The sequence below is a fragment of the Amblyomma americanum genome, chromosome 6 (assembly GCF_052857255.1).
Source record: "Amblyomma americanum isolate KBUSLIRL-KWMA chromosome 6, ASM5285725v1, whole genome shotgun sequence".
NCBI classification, from domain to species: Eukaryota; Metazoa; Arthropoda; class Arachnida; order Ixodida; family Ixodidae; genus Amblyomma; species Amblyomma americanum.
The window spans coordinates 45,934,747-45,951,904 of NC_135502.1; the positions used below are offsets into that span (position 1 = coordinate 45,934,747).

At 45.0% G+C, this 17,158-nt stretch overlaps 2 protein-coding genes across 2 annotated transcripts; both read right to left on the minus strand.

Moving 5' to 3' along the window:
* Positions 1-3,082: 3,082 nt before the first annotated feature.
* LOC144136751 ((3R)-3-hydroxyacyl-CoA dehydrogenase-like) lies at positions 3,083-8,452 on the minus strand. Its single transcript, XM_077669341.1, has 3 exons — positions 8,243-8,452; positions 4,939-5,132; positions 3,083-4,257 (listed from the first exon to the last, which is right to left on the minus strand). Exons 1-3 carry the CDS (start codon positions 8,406-8,408, stop codon positions 3,844-3,846), a joined length of 774 nt encoding a protein of 257 aa, XP_077525467.1. The 5' UTR covers positions 8,409-8,452; the 3' UTR covers positions 3,083-3,843.
* A 2,394-nt stretch (positions 8,453-10,846) lies between these two features.
* Positions 10,847-15,959, minus strand: LOC144136752 ((3R)-3-hydroxyacyl-CoA dehydrogenase-like). The gene is made up of 3 exons (XM_077669343.1): positions 15,761-15,959; positions 13,963-14,156; positions 10,847-11,305 (listed from the first exon to the last, which is right to left on the minus strand). Exons 1-3 carry the CDS (start codon positions 15,909-15,911, stop codon positions 10,913-10,915), a joined length of 738 nt encoding a protein of 245 aa, XP_077525469.1. The 5' UTR covers positions 15,912-15,959; the 3' UTR covers positions 10,847-10,912.
* Positions 15,960-17,158: the final 1,199 nt, after the last annotated feature.

Consider the following 17,158-nt stretch of genomic DNA (forward strand, 5'->3'; position numbering starts at 1 on the left):
TGAGGTGTTCACCGAGAAGTGAGACAGTTACAGCGCCTTCCTTTTCCCGGTAACGAATCATATGGATACTTGACATGCATTAAACGATTCCGGCCAGCTGCGTATATTTTTGCGGACAACCCGCATGGCTGTAAGCAAATGCGCCATTTCAGTGAAACCCAAGAGACAAGCAAGACGCTTCGTCGCTTTTAGACAGCCGCGGCGCCGCTTCAGTCCTTGAGAGATAAATTTTATCTGTTTACGAAAGCATGTCCGTCCGACTGCAAGCAGAGAGACGCAGCAGGTATTTAGCGGGTGGCGAGGCAGTGACCAAGGACGCAAGCTGCGGGCAGAAACACAAGGGCTTTTTGTGCAGTTTTAGCCGGCCGAATGTTCTCTGCTGTCGCTTCGAAGGAAAGCAGCGAGATTCCGTTGCTCACCGTCCAATGCATTCAACTTCAAAAGCTTCGCTTTCCCCTCTAAATTTAAAATGTATTCAAAGACATCCATGTCATTCTTGCAAAAACTAAGTTTCCAAAATTGCTATCCAATATCAGGTGAGTTAAAGAGAGATAAATACTTCATTAAAACCAGCAATCGCAACAGCTTGCTTCTTTTTCGCGTAGTACAGCGCTCTGGCATACGTCCTAGTAAGACAACCTCAGGAGGTTGGACAAGTTTTTAACTGAAGCGTATTGGCCGCAGCAAGGAAGAGCATCCGAAATGCCACCGAGTACACACTGGTTTTAATAATTGATTTCGTTTGGTTTTATGGGGCTGGACGTCCCAAAGCGACTCAGGCTATGAGTGACGCTGTAGTGGAGGGCTCCGGATAATTTCGACCACCTGGGTTTCTTAAGCGTACGTGCACTCACATCGACCAATGCAAGGGTTTCTAGCACTTCTAATTGGTGCAAGCTTTCCCCCGGCCTTGTTCGCGGGGCTGTTCAGGAGCTAACCGCTTGGAAAAAATGTCTTTGGTCTACCCCCTTTTAGGGGTCGCTGAAGAGGCGCAGCTCAAAATCAGACATGTTGTTTTACCGCACGTGGCGGATTTGCAATTTCGGCTGATCGCTAACTTCGACGCATCAGCGATCTGTGGAAGGGCTAAGACATTATTCGCAAGCATTTCATCCCTGAAAAGCCGACCACTTAACAGGGGGAAAGCATGTAGTAGTAGTAGTAGTAGTAGTAGTAGTAGTAGTAGTAGTAGTAGTAGTAGTAGTAGTAGTAGTAGTAGTAGTAGTAGTAGTAGTAGTAGTAGTAGTAGTAGTAGTAGTAGTAGTAGTAGTAGTAGTAGTAGTAGTAGTAGTAGTAGTAGTAGTAGTAGTAGTAGTAGTAGTAGTAGTAGTAGTAGTAGTAGTAGTAGTAGTAGTAGTAGTAGTAGTAGTAGTAGTAGTAGTAGTAGTAGTAGTAGTAGTAGTAGTAGTAGTAGTAGTAGTAGTAGTAGTAGTAGTAGTAGTAGTAGTAGTAGTAGTAGTAGTAGTAGTAGTAGTAGTAGTAGTAGTAGTAGTAGTAGTAGTAGTAGTAGTAGTAGTAGTAGTAGTAGTAGTAGTAGTAGTAGTAGTAGTAGTAGTAGTAGTAGTAGTAGTAGTAGTAGTAGTAGTAGTAGTAGTAGTAGTAGTAGTAGTAGTAGTAGTAGTAGTAGTAGTAGTAGTAGTAGTAGTAGTAGTAGTAGTAGTAGTAGTAGTAGTAGTAGTAGTAGTAGTAGTAATAATAGGTTTTGGGGGAAAGGAAATGCGCAGTATCTGTCTCATATATCGTTGGACCCCTGAACCGCGCCATAAGGAAAGAGATAAAGGAGGGAATGGAAGAAGAAAGGAAGAGAGAGGTGCCGTAGTGGAGGGCTCCGGAATAATTTGACCGCCTAGGGACCTTTAACGTGCACTGACATCGCACAGCACACGGGCGCCTTAGCGTTTTGCCTCCATAAAAACGCAGCCGCCGCGTCTGGGTTCGAACCCGGGAACTCCGCATCAGTAGCCGAGCGTCCTAACCACTGAGCCACCGCGGCGGGTGGAAAGCGTGCGCCGATCAGAAAACCGGTGGGTATACCTTGTGGCAAGGGGATGAAATTCAGCACCTCATACATGCGAGGCGGATGCCCTGAGTACGCAGCGTATTGGCCGTTATTTTAAGAAGAAATGGTGGTAGTGTGAGCGCTGTGTTTGCCTTTTTTCTGCCGTTCATGCGTTTTTTTGCGCTGCATATTTTCCTTTTCTGTGACATAATTTTCATTTATGTTCGCTGCTATTTGTCGTTTATATAACAACTATAAAGCGAACAATAGAACCAAATCATTCAGGATTTGATGTACCACATCAACGGCATGGTGCGGTGGTTGTCGAGCGTCCCCCAAAGGTAACATCGAGAGATGAAATCTTGTTTATCTCCAGGTAATAGTCTCGCTTGTAAACTTTGAAACGGCTCAACTCTCGCAGAGAATATTCAGCCGTTAGCCGATACTTGTAGAGTGAAGAAAAACTCTCTCTTCTTGCAACCTAGGGTAGAAAAATTTGGTTTATGTTCGTGACCGCAGGTACTGGTTTTATGGTTTATGGGGTTTAACGTCCCAAAGCGACTCAGGATATATGAAGGACGCACACAAATACTGAACTTTCGTGATAAAATATTATCAAATACTTAATGTAAATCCGTCGTGAGTGAACCCGTTGATGCATGCTTACACTTTTTGTCCGGGGCTATTCATTTGCATGTTTCTTCAGATATCGGAAATGTGATAGTATACTTGAAGGCGTCGATCACCAAGACGATAGGCACGTAGAAAAAAGCGAACAAGCAAAAAAAATGGCAGGTGAAAAAAATGCAGCCGTTATAAAACAGTTCTCCTGTGAGTACCGGAACGTTTTTTTTTTTTCTGCGGAAAGGGATATGGTTTTGTTTCGTTCACTTGTAATGTGGTTCTGTACTAAGAGTTTGAAGAGCAGTGTATACTAGGAATAATACGTAAGATTGGACAATGGCTGGAGATACGCTTGGCACTACTACCAGATATGCTTGGCAATACTACCGTCAAAACCCTACATACAGACACCTGCTAGAACCCTTTTCGATTGCTGAAATCTCAACATCTCACATATATTCGAAAGAATACCTAAAGACAGTAAACTTTATTTTAGCACCGATCCCAGCGCCTGTGTAGCCTTCTTCTTTATCAGCTCTTCATGCATGTGCTAACTAAACAGAGTCTACAAGAGGGGTCGTACAGGCCTAGGACGCCGCTACGCTCGCTTCAGCTTCAGGGTGTAAGTAGGGGGAGATCGCTTTTGGCCTGTGGTCGGGTAAATCGTCAGCCTCATGGTTAATGTTCGCGGTGAGGGCTCGGATTGCTCCTCGTTTCCGATGATGCCATGGTCGTGTGACGGTGGCATCTTGAGCAGATGATCTCATGGGAGCGGTAATGTGCAGGTGAGGTAACGAACACTTGATGACCGCGGCATAGTGATCTGATTTGTTACGCCGCCATCGGACGCCGTTCAAAACAGGAGTGGGAGCTTAGCACCTCCTCTTTAAAGAAAAGCTCCACGTTTTCCTTTCCCCTTTTGTGTCGTTTTCACATTATTGGATAACATAACTAATATACGGATCAGGCTGAAAGGTTTTTTTTTTCTGATGCTTATACCAATTTTATTTTCGCAAGCAAACTATTCATTCTGGCTCTGATTGCTGTATGGTAACGGTGTTGCCTGTTTTAAATGCAGTAAAAAACACAGTAATGCCCTGAAATGAATCAAGCTTATTCCTCTCCACCAATATTGCTCAAGAAAGCGGCCCGCGTGTTCATGCTTGTTCATGGGTCAAGCAGCTTTAACGCCATCAGCGCACCAATATTGAGGCAGACGTTCATATATTGAGACCTCCGGCTACTTCGAGCGCTGCGCCCGTGACGTAGGAGCTGGCTGCTGAGCAGAGGAACTTGATTGCCTCGGCGACTTCCAGAGGCCGGGCGGCCCTCTTGAGGGGCACCGTCGACACTGCGGCCTCTTTGTGCTTTTGGTATTCGCCACCCGACATAGGAGTGTCTGTCCAGCCGGGCAGCACGGCGTTGCAGCGAATTCCGTGCGCCGCCAGTTCCTTGGCCGTTGTCTTCGTGAGGGCTATGACGCCGGCCTTGGATGAGGCGTACGCTGGAGTCGCACGACCCCAGGCGTTGGCCGCGACACTAGCTATGTTCACAATGGCTGCTCCACCCTCGGGCAGTTGTATCCCAGATCGCAGCACATATCGGCTGGCGGCGCGAGTGACCAGGAAGGTGCCCTGGAACCAAAGACAATGGAGGATCAGCCTGCGGTACCGGATTTTGCAGCAGCGATGCTTTCACATGTTCACAAGAGTTGAGGTGGAACGAGAGGCCGGAGTGAGCTGTCTACGGCGGGAATCACATTAAAAATGGAGCTACTTTACATTCATTTGAAATAAGAGAAAGGAAAACCGTTTTCATTGAAACCAAATTTTGCTTTGTCAGCTTCATTCACCACTCCAAAAATTACTGGAACTGACTTGAGTGTGCTTGACACTGTGTGCCAAAAGCACAATGGTCAAATATTTAAGGGAATCCCCGAAGGCAGAGTAAATTTGTAATAAAGGAGCAATTGCTATTAGCATCCACCCAATCTCAGCCATAGGTATACAGCTTTCCTATGTAACCGTATGGCTGCGCTTAGGTGGATGCCAATGGGTAATTATTCCATTATTAGAAAGCACAACGTAGCAAGAGGAATGTCTAATGTCGGGTGCTAGAGTGCAGAATTTAGGTGTCTGAAAATTGTGCGTGACGTACTTGCCTAGGTGTTGATATAGTCGAATGCTGAAAAACTTGACACATGAACAGCAGAGCACGACTACGATTAGCCAAGTTATCGCGGTAGCTCCCTGCAGGATAAAATGAACGGGCAACGTAGTTCACTAAGCCTTGATGTTCAGTTGTTGGCATCTCACCTTGAGGTTTACCCTGATCACGTCGTCAAACAGCTCTTCGCTGCAGTCGACGAGAGGAGCTGAACGGAGTATACCGGCACTGTTGACGACCACGCTGAGCGGCTGAGTGAAGTTGCTTCTGACATGGTTGAAGAGTTCCTCGACAGAAGAATAGTCGCCGACGTCCACGTACACAGCTAGGTGCTTGCCGTCGCCTGCGAGCAACCCGTTCACGCTTATCTCCTCGGGTGATGGAAGGTTGCTCAACACAGAGCAGTAGTAAACCGAAAGCTTCCAGCTGCAAGGATCTATGACGCAAAATTATGGCGACAAATTTTCTTTGTGTGCGACATAATTCGTCCGTTAGCCGCTTGCTCAAGAGCTAAGGTAGCCATATAGTTCTATTGCCAGTTATGCAACAAAGAGCAAAAAATGTAGTGTAGAAAGATTTTGCGTATTGTTAACCTTTAAGCAGGTTATATTGGCGACCACAACAAGGCAAATATCATGTCAGCTGGACAATGGTACGTAAAAAAAGTAGGTTGCATAGATGAACGAGAGTACCCAGACCTGACTCCAGCCTCCACTAAGCGAGAAACACGTTGCACTAAGAAAGTATAACCTGCTCCGTTGGCATTTCATTTCCGCACATCTGCAGGTTCATGGTGCAGCGTTGTGAATGAATCCACGGGGTTTACAATATTCAAGGGCTGCAACGCGATCCACGCCGCTGTTCTTGCAAGGCACTGTTGGACAGCGCTTGAGTGACTGCAGTAAAATATACTCGCTCCTACTTCCAGAAGACCGCTTTAAATGCCAGGGTTTAATATACAATGCTCGCAGTATCGTTGGTTTAGCACCTTCACAATGCCGCTGGCCTGTAATGAGTGCGTGTGTGATTACACGCTCCGAAGATTCAAGTGGTGCCATGAGAGACGCTGCAGAGTTGGGCCCCAGGTTAGTTTTGTGAAGCAGAGGTTCTTTGCCGTGCGCTGACGTGGAACGGCACACGTGTATTTTGCATTCTACCCCTGTCGAGACTCTGCTACTGCAGTTGTGGGTCCTTGCTGGGTCCTTGAACTGGGCAGCCGAACGCAGTGCGGGTGATCCACCGTAGGGGTGCTGCACTGTATATTGGCTCAGGTACGGTGTCCGTTCGTCAGCCAATTTACAGTCTTACCTAGTCGCAGTCCAGGCCGCTTTTGTGAACTGAGTGGTTAGTATAAGTGTAATGCACAGAGAGGATATTATGTTGTTATCTGCGTGCGTAGAGAAAAAAAAGCAGGAAGGAAAAATGCAGCAACATGACGTCATTAAAGCATAAATTATGACATACGAACAAATGACAATCTGTGAACTGCTTTAGAGGTTAAAATATCATTTTCAACTACAATGGAAGGCGGCAGCCGTATACATGAAAAAAATTGTTGCTGGAAATGGAATACTTAATGAAATGCTTCATTTTGAGTTAATATTCTTTGGCAGTCTCCCATTTAGCCTCGGCTAGTTTATAATGATGGAACGAAATATCACGGCCGTGCAAGGACTGTCGCCGTAGAGATTTTGATATTCTCGCTTTTCCTATCTCTTTAATAGCCTATTACTGCATTGAGCGGTCAATGAAGGCACAACACGTGGTTATTTTGAGCCTCTTCGACAAACAGCGAGCAGTCAGCTTCTAGCACTTTGAGCGGACCAGCTAAGTTCAAAGCACACATGCCAGCTGAGAGCACTGCGGAGTTCATTGGGCTCTGCATCCGGTGTGCACGTTGTTTTTTTATGGCGCACCAGCTGTGGTTTCAAATAAAAATGGCGGACGATTTAGCGTGTTTAGACCAAATGCGTATTAGGTCCGCTAGCCCTGCGGCTGCGGTTCGGAACTCTGTTTTTAAGGTCAAAAGGGCTTCAAACAAAGATCGGCCAGGTCGCATTTATACTCCGTCATTAGAATACGACGTGATATTGCTGAAGGATTAATGACCATTTCTGCAGAATTACTCATTCTCTAGTTTACATTCATAGATCGCTGGGAGCTCTGATTCCACTCATGGTACAGTGGTGCAGCGGTCAAGCGATGCGCCAATGCCCTGCGATGGCCGATGCTCCCAGCGGTGGGGCTTGTGAGGCCCAGGTTGCTATTCCTAAGGAACCTGAAGGTCAGAGACAGTGGCTGCATACAGACAAACATTGGGGAAATTTAAGATTGAGGGTTTTGTTGCTCATGAGCTAATAATTCTTCTTCAGAATCTTACACGGCATCAGCGAAGGCACTTCTACCAGAAATAAGGCGTTATATGATTTCCTTCAGGCGTGATCTATGTCCACGCACTTAAGCTACGCTCATATTTGTCTCTATGTGATAAACGTCTGTACTCGCTGCCGCAATGCCGCAAAGAAGGTGAACTGCAGGCAGCCAGCGACCACGTGATGGTTACTTACAACATAACGCTACCCTTCCGGCGTCAACCTATCACTAATGGTGTAGCAGAGATAACGTTGTGGCAGCCAGGATTTCGCAGTACCTCTCGAGACGCGCTAAGAATAGTTATTGGCAGTTTGCATGGACGAAAGAGAAATAAATGAGCGCCTAAAATGAAAACCGATGCAATAATATGCTAGCAAAGGAAGTGAACAGGCAAAACAAAACGGTACAGGATCAAAGCAACACAACTTCATTTAAACTACGCCTACAGCGCGTTGTAGCAGAGGTGGTTTTGGTTAACCTGCTTTTATTTCTTTGTTTTATTCCCTTGGTGCCCTGGAAACTTTAGAGGGCAAGTTGCACCATAGTAGTGGCACCACACCGCCGACTCCGCTTCTAACATTGAGTGCTAAGAGGAAGCTGGCCTCATACTAAACATTACCTGCCTCAAGAAACAAAATAATCGCCTGTACACTAGGAAGAAAACAGCGCCAATATATTATGAACATGCCTCATTAAAACACTATCTTCTCAAATCACGAATGACATTTGGCTGGAAGGACTTGTTTTAGCAATGTTGGAGCTTTCAGCACGGATGGTAAACATTCTCTCGTACGGGTTTTCCGGCACTACGCTTTCTTAGTCGTTCTTATATTTGGCATTTTGATTGATGATTAAATATTTAAAAAACCTTTTCCTGCATTATCAGGTTTTGCGAATGCTCGTGTGACAGTTCAGCCTCTTATTGGTTCTACCACCGCTGTACATTCTACTGCACGCAGAGAACTTTATCATTCGTATAAGAAAATGAACACAAATATAAATCAACTGCTGGGCAACATCAACGTCATCCTCAAGTATAGTAGGCGTGATGTAAAAAAGTATGATTTATTATTGACTTACCTGGAAGCGACCTGGCAACTTTCCGAGCTGCTTCAAGCTGCTTGTCAGCGACGACCAGAGTTGCACCTTCGGCGGCGAGGCCGCGGCAGACGGCTTCACCAATACCGCTGGCACCACCCGTCACCAAGGCCAGCCGTCCGCGAAACGGCGCCTCCGAATCAGCCATCGTTCTCCGTCTAGTTTCAGTGCACACTGAACACCACACAGTTGACTATGAGAGCCGCAGTGCCGGGCGCAGTAACTACTGCGCTGTTAGACAAAAATCGAGCGTAAAATGTCGCGCACTCGTCGTGTACGTGGATCGTCACAGCTGGCGCCGAGAGAACGCCGGCGTGGAAAAGAACAATACAACAAGAACAATAATGCAAGAGCGGCTAATTCCGACCCGGTGCAGGTTGTCCGATGCGAAGTTTGCTGGTGGAAAAGAACAATACAACAGTTTAATTACTCTGCAAGAAATAAACAGAGTACTCCCTGCTGAAAAAAAAAAATACTGCTTCAGGACCCGACCAAATACACTCTGAAATGCTTGCCCAATTTTCTGAGCCTGCCGTAGGAGGACTTTTAAGAATCTTTAACACAGTTTGGATATCACTGAAAATACCTGAAACCTGGAAAAAAGCTCATATTGTACCATTTCTTAAACCCGGGACAGAACCAACCTCCCCCAGCAGTTATAGACCCATAGCCCTTACCAGTTCACCCGCCAAATCCTTTGAAATTGTCCTGAATATAAGAGTAACTTTTGTCCCTCAATCCTGCGTACTTCTAGATATCTATCATTGCGGTTTTAAAAAGGAATGGTCCACAACATATCACCTAGTCCGTCTTGAATATACTTTCAGAGAAGCTTTTAGCCACAAACAGCACTGTCTTGCAGTCTTTTTCGGTTTAGAAAAAGCGGGCGATACAACCTGGAGGTTCGGGATTCTTCAGGACTTGGCTGAGCTCAGCATCTGTGGCAGTATGCTGAACGCCCTTAAAGATTTTTTGTCTAACCGCCCATTTAATGTCCGCATAGGCTCAACCTTCTCAAGGAATCTTTTTTCAAGAAAATGGAGTACCTCAAGGGTGTATTTTAAGCACAACTCTCTTTATTAAAAAAGATTTTTCTTAACAAAATAATACCGAGGTCTCTAAGGCACGTTCTTGTATTTTACAACGCCGGTAATGTTAGTATCAAAAAAGTTACATATATTTACCTTTGTGGTAATGTGGGTTGCTACGACAACTGGGGTGCCGTGAAACGCTGATGCTACTCAGATAATTTAGAAACTCTGAGTGCGGGTTGGCTGTTGCGTTTGTGGCGCTACATTCGACTTGGCGCCACTGGGAAGCTTTAGTAGTGGTGTAGGAGAGGCGTGCGTCATGCAGGACCGCATCTCTCGCACGGTCGCTCATCTATTCGTATAACGTAGATGTGCTGCGTGACAAGCGCAACGACAGGACAAGGAGAGAGGATGGGAAGCTGTGAGGGTATGGAAGGGGGCTCCGGTATTAGTAGTAGCCGGGTGCGGTAAGGACTCATGGGGTTGTAAGAGGTTATATGGGCCTACGGCGACAAGACTTCGGTGAACGCAACCCTTACAGCTGTCGCTGTAAAATGTGTACAGCACGCCGCTTAACCCTTCTCAATGTGCAGTCAGCAGGCGACATGCTTCACTGCAGCTCACGGGGATGCCATCTCATCATGTTTCTGGTTCTGATGATGTGACTATCATGAAGATATGGACGAGTAACTTCTGTTTTCACGAGTGTGGATATGTTATGGAGAGGTGTACTTGCTTTGACGGGATCGGCAGCCATACCGAACGATTGCGAGAAGATCTTTCTGACGGTGTTAAAGAGCAACACATTTACTTGCATCCTTGACAGTATGTTGCGAGGGTCATGGGTTTTCCTTTTTTTGCTACCTAACAGGCTGTCAAGGGGGGAGGGGGGTTGAGAGAGAAACGAGAGCCTGGCTCAAGCATTGTTGACGCTGCCTATAAGCCTGCAGTGCTTAAAAACTTTTGCTTGTATATGCCGAAACAATTATGTAACCAAAGGGGCAATGCTGTACGCACTGACAAGGTACGTACAAGATATGCAGGCGCCAACCTGAATATCGCAAGGACTGTTCTCTTCTATTCTGGTGACTTTCTGTCCACCGACTCGGTGGAGTAGCTGATCGCCGCTAAAATGTAGCGGTGTGTATTGTGCGAGACGACTATAATATTGCCGAACATGATTCAGATGTAATCTGTTGACGTTTTTACCAAATATGTAAATCATAATACTTTGAAATGGAAGTATGTAATACATTCCTGTTCCTTTCCATGTGTTGCTTCCGCACATGCTGTATTTTAGGCATCCAGTTATTTACGTGTCGTCATAATATCATAATATAACCAATCTTTGTTGCCCATCGCCTGCGATGAAAACTTGAGAGCCCTATTGTCATACTCATTTCTTGGGTGTGAACATGAGTGCCATATTTGAGCAAAAATGTTCCGAGAAAATGAGCCACAATTCAGAATGTCACAATTTTTTCCCAAACTGTAGTGTCTTTAGGCTAGAAATGTAGGTATCTGCAATAGAAGAATAACGCTGCTAGAGGGATCAGAAGGCAAGTGAGTTTTATAACAGCCCAGTCGTACATTTAGCGTGCTACTCACAAAGTAGGAACATTTACATGTAAACTCCTCCAGTGACTTCCAGTGCTGCACCCGTGATGTAAGAACTAGCCGTTGGCGAGCACACCTGAGGCTTAGCGGTCCGTTTAAGCGGCGTCTCGGAGATAGCCATTGCTCTGATTTCGCTAGGTATAGCAGCTGTCATTGCAGTGTCCGCCCATCCTGGCAGCACGGTGTTGCATCGAATGCCGTGAGCAGCAAGTTCCTGCGCCGCCGACTTTGTTAGAGCCACAACGCCGGCCTTAGAAGCGGCGTAGGCAGCGGAGGCCCTAGTGCAGCGCCTGGCTGCAATGCTGGCTACGTTTACGATGGCAGCGCCTCCTTCGGGCAGCTTTTTGCCGGAACGCAGCATCTCACGGCTGGCTGCACGTGTCACCGCAAAGGTGCCCTGAAAGAGAAGAAAAAAGAATATGAAGAGGCGTAATATGATGAAACTCGACAAATATACGTTAGCATAGATGATTTTCTGTTTCGCTTTTACATTTGCGCTTGTACAGTCGTCCACAGACCTGTATAGAACGCTCGAACTCCGTGCCGTCTGCGCACCGCAGTGTGCAGAGCGTCGTCTAGCGGCAGCGCCTCTACACAGGTGTGTGGACGCCTCTACAATGATAGGCTTCCCATAGCATCTTTGATGTTACCGTTGCTTTTTTATTCCGCTCCTGCTAGGCCTTCTGGCAGGTGGTTGTGCATAAGTGGGTGGATCTTTTGGAGGGTGGAGTTGGCTGGGTGGAGGCTTTCGACGGACAGATAGCGGCATTTTCTTTCAATGGGGACCATAGTGCAAAAGCGATGAGACACTATGGAGTGCGCTGAATACCCGTCGTTTTCGTCATCAAAATCTCCGCTAAGTATACTGGCGCGCTCTTCACCATTTTCAAGTAGATATAATCTCCAGCAGCAGTGTCCAGCCCAACAGCTAAGAGGAGAACTTATGGAGATAACTGAAGCTTTCTTTAAGTTAGAAATGACGCCCAATCCCACATTCTCAATTGAAAATTATTTGCAGAATTTTCTGCGCCCCAACTACCGCCATTCAACTCCTTGACGGCAAATGTTAATATCTTTTTTTCACACTAAAGCAACGCTGTGGTTTTTTGGGAGGTGCCGTTGTGTAGGACTTCGAAGTGATTTAAACCAGCTGGGGCTTGTTTAGATGTTAAACCGGATCTTAGTATACGGTTGTTTTTGCATTGCGCGCTTCACTGTGCGAGGAGCCTAATCACAGTGATAGTTTCTTCTGGTAAACTCTATTTTTTAAATTTATTCCGTTACTATTAGGGCCGTTGAGGCGTTACGATAGGAGTGGTAAGTAATTAATCAAAATAAATTACAAAAGTAGAGACATTAACCTAGATGACGAAAAAACGCAGATTTGAATGCTTCTATTTCTGAGATGAAGACGATGCAGGCGGGCAGGTGATTCCAGTCTGAGCTGGTCTTGGGCAGGAAAGAAGGAAATTACTGGTTGGTTCTGCAACTTGGAACACTCACTTTGAATCGATGATCAATACGGGATGATACCTAACTTGGAGCAGTGAAAATACTTTGTTTTAACGATTCGTTTGTGTATTATATTGTGCGGAAAGTGAAAAGTCTAGGAAGATGACGCCGCAGTGAGAGATTTGGAAGGTCTAGAGTTCGCTTCATGAATGTGACGCTAGACGAAGGCGAGTAGTTAGTCAAGATAAAACGGGCTGAACGATTCTGAACAGATTCTAAAGCATTAATCAGTTACTTGATATTAGAGTCTCATGCGGAAGACGCATATTCTATTTTATATTGGACGACCGTTTTGTACAGAAGTAGTTTTAAACTAACCGGAGCAAGTGAAAAGTTACGGAGAAGGAATCCAAGCATGCGATGACCATTGTTCGTTATGCGTTCGATATGCGTTTTCCATGCGAGGTCATTGGCAGTGTATACTCCCAGATACTTATATGCAGAAAAGAAAGCCAAGGGAGAGCCATTTAGAATATATGAATGCGGTGTAGCTTTGTAAGGTATTCGTGTTACTTTCATTGCTTTACATTTAGATACATTAAGTTTCATTAGCCATGTGTCGCACAGACCAGAAATGTTATTAATGTCACATTGAAGAACCAAGGTATCACATGGGTTGGAAATTTTTCTGTACATTACACAGTCGTCAGCGAACAGCCTGATAAATGATTTTGAGATCAGGCACACCATGAATATAGAATAGGAAAAAGAGAAGTCCTAGAACAGATCCTTGAGGGACACCAGATGTTAGTGAAGAAAGATCAGAACCGTGGTCATTAACTGTTACATACTGAGTACTACCGGCCAAAAAACACTTAATTCATTTTAATACCCCACTAACTATGTTTAATTTGCTAAGTTTAAGAAGTAGAAGAGGATAAGATACGGTATTGAATGCTTTAGCAAAGTCAATGAACATGTAATCAACAATCGAAGAGCTATCCAAAGCTGCAAGAAGGTGATTAGTAAATGTATTAGTATTAATATATGTATTATTGTTGTAAATGTAGCAGTATTATATCTAGATTGGATAATAAAAATTTTCTTTTCCGTATCTCTCTCTAGCTGTCGCAAACGTTTAAGTTGAGCCTATGTCTGAGGCGGTGAAGAGTAGTTATACTTGTTTAGAAGGCTATTTTGCTGTAAGATATAACTCGATCGTGGGCAAGTGTATGGCGCCTAATTTCTGACTTTCGGAATTGAGACTTCAAGCTCCGCTAAGCAGCAGCGCTTCTTTGTGCTCTAAATTTGTAAATTATTTAGAACGTTTTCAACGAGCCAAGTTACAGTTATTATAATGGCTAATGGCTATTGCATAATAATGGCCAATGATGTGATGGTTTTCCATGCCAAAGGAACATCATGGGATTCGAGGCGGTGTTCATTGAAAGGCTTCCCATTGATTTCCATCACCAGGGTCTCTTAAAACGAAGTGAAATCAGGGAACAAGGATTATTTTCAGTTCATCATTGAAGAGATGAAGAGGACATTCATATTACTATGAATTCCACCGGACGGAATATCTCTCGACTGCCGTCTTACCTTTAGGTTGACCCTGATGACGTCATCGAAAAGTTCCTCGGTGCACTCGACGAGAGGCGCTCTGCGCAGGATTCCAGCGCAGTTGACAACTATGCTGAGCGGTTGGGAGAACACGGCGTTGATGTCGTGGAAAAGTTTCTCCACGGACGACGAGTCGCCAACGTCCACGTGCATGGCACAGTGCTTTGCCTCGCCTGCAAAGGATTGATCCATGGCGTCACCTTTGCTCACTGCTTTGTTAATTCCGACCAAGAGCAGACAGGCAAGGGAAAGCGTTAAAACAGCGTGGATTTACTGCATCTCTGAAATTATAATCTTATTATTGGCTGCTGTAAATGAACCAGAGGGCGCCCATTCATGGCCGCAAAAATCAAAAACAATAAAAAACATGTAGGAAAGCCGCGCTTATTTGCCTAATTAGCACAACATGAAAAGCGTTCACATCCGCTCTTATCCGGTCATCGCATCCCATCCGCTGTTTTTTTCTCTGGCTACTTTTTTTTCATTAATATTGCTCTGAGCACTCCCCTTTCGTTAATAACATGCTTAAACTGCCGAGAGGAGGTGAAACCGCGCTGAAGCGTTCCATAAAGGTGGCGCATTTGAAATTATCGGGATATGAAGCCCATGGATTTATTTATTTATTTATTTATTTAATACATACTGCAGACCCTTGGGTCCAAGCAGAGTATTAGAATATATACAAATAATAATGAACAAAACAGGAACACACAAGTACAAATTTATACAATTTTTAGTCACACTGTAGTCAGTACACCATCGTTCCAGTCCGGTATTGTCCGAGGAAAAAAGGAAAATTCAAACGTATCAGTTCGAGCATTATAGGGTGCGAGTGAGTCAGGATGATGATGTCTGGTGTGACGCGTTAATGCAGGCGTTATATAAGGCGATTTATTCATTTCAAGCTTGTTGTTAAGATGGAGGGAAAGGAATTCAAGTCTCAACTGCTTTAGACGTAATTAAAGGGTAGGTATACACAATTGTCTGCCATAATTTTAGAGAGAGAGTGAAGCCTTGCGAATTGAATAAATATAAACCCAACTTCCTCTCTTTGAATTTTTTCAAGGTGACTAATATTTGACTTAGTGTGAGGATACCATGAAATACATGCATACTCGAGTAAGTAACAGAGTAATTTCAAATTAGTAGGGGCATTTTCTATTTTGTGTCTCTAAAAGCACAGTTTGCGGAGAGCAGACAAATATTATATTAATATCTGTATTGCACGACAATGTTAGTGTCGAGGTAGCACCCAAATATTTGTTGTTGATAGCTTCGCGTAGGGGAGTAGAGCCTAAAGTATAAGAAAAAATAAGTGGAGTTTTTTTTTACGAGTGACACGAAGACATACTGATTTTTTATGAAAGAATAGACGCAAGTTAATATGCTTCCCATTTGTTTTCTCGCTCATTTCTATATCCTTTGAGTACAATTTTCGGAAGATTTTCACATAATCGGCATGGCATCACACGAACTCCGTATGAATTATTAACCATATGACTGCCCATAAAATTAATTCATACAGACTCCTTCCCAATAGTTTCCGGGTGAGCCATACGGAAAAGATACGAAATTACTGAACAGCTAATATGGAGCGCTTAACTAAGGAAACGAAGTAGCAGCAAGTGCTGAGGAAAGTGCTACAAGCAACATTAAAGTGCCACCGAACTAAGAGCTCGCGCACGGCAGGAAAACACAGCTATAAAAAGTTTTTATAGAGCCATCTTCAGCGTCCTTGAAGAAAAAGTTCAACACGAATGAAAGCTAGAATACTGACCTCCCAGAGAGACTGCCACTTTCTGGGCTGCTTCCACATGCTTGTCTGCGACAACCACGGTGACACCCTCGGCAGCCAATGTGCGGCAGACGGCCTCACCGATCCCGCTGGCACCGCCCGTCACTAGTGCGAGCTGCCCGTGAAGAGACATCTCCTTCCACTGAGCCCTCGACCGATAACTGCAGCGGTACTCCTGTGCCGTTCTGTTTTTCGTGCGCTATCACCGAGGGTAATAGAGTAATATACAGTAAACTGGATAAGAGAGAACAGTCCCGTAGGCCCCTGCGGCCGACTTTTGCTCTCGGCGCGCCTAGCGGAGGCGAGGAAGCGCACCAGCCCTAGAGACAGTCGCCACTTGTCGCAAGTCTCGGAGGACACAATTTAGCTTTCGATGTCCACAGCCGCTCCTTTTTCTTTTTCTTTTTTTACATGAAAATATATCTCGCGGATGCGTGGAACGCCGTGTTCGGCCACGAAAGGTCCCGGGTGTCCACTCTAAGCGTTTATATTAATCTATGTTAAGGTAATTTCTTTCCCGCAATCGGGTCAGATAGCACACGTGCGCACTCTTCTTGCTCCGCGGCTCTGTGGCTTTGATAAAATATGAAGGTGACCACTTCAGGGTTAAGCTGCTAATATTAAATTGCTCTAACGAAGTTTATTTTCACAAGGCTAGCCGAAAGATTCCTCTATCCTGCGCCGTCATGTTAGCTGCGGACTTAGTGGCCGTCACGCCAGGAAAAATTTGTGGGTCCATTTTGACCGGAAAGAACTTTATTACCTTCAAATCACGCTAGACTGCCCACCATCCCGCTTCCCATGCCAACCGGTGTCGACAGCTGTGTTAGAGAGGGCGCGATGGCGTCAACGCGCATGCCCTTACTGCTTTATAACTGCATTTAAGAAAAAAAACAACACTGCAAACCAGTGCGGCCATGAAGATTTTCATTGATTAACGACCTTCATTCAGTTACAAATGGTCAAAATTTTTACACCTTTTTGCAGCATAAGCATGTTCTCGTCGCTTACGTTTCAGGAAGGTGTGGTGCCCAGCGGTACGAACATACGAACGTACTCGACATGTACGTGGTATAAGGTAGCGTGATAAACGACGACACCGTAGCCGCTGTCTATGCGCCATGGGTCAGAACAAAACTGTGGATAATGTAGTCAGATCTCAGCTATGTCATGACATGGTCAGTATCTAAACACGCGCTGGGGAACCTAAGGGTCCGGTGTATCATTTTTAGTTGTGAACAGTGTGTGCCTTTGTTTGTGATCGTAGTCTATATCTATGTTCCTTGCTCCACGGAGAAAGAAGCGTAAGATAGAAGAAATAATGAAGGATGAATTAGACTGTTTAAATGTCACGACGTCATTGAGACAAGCCCCACATAG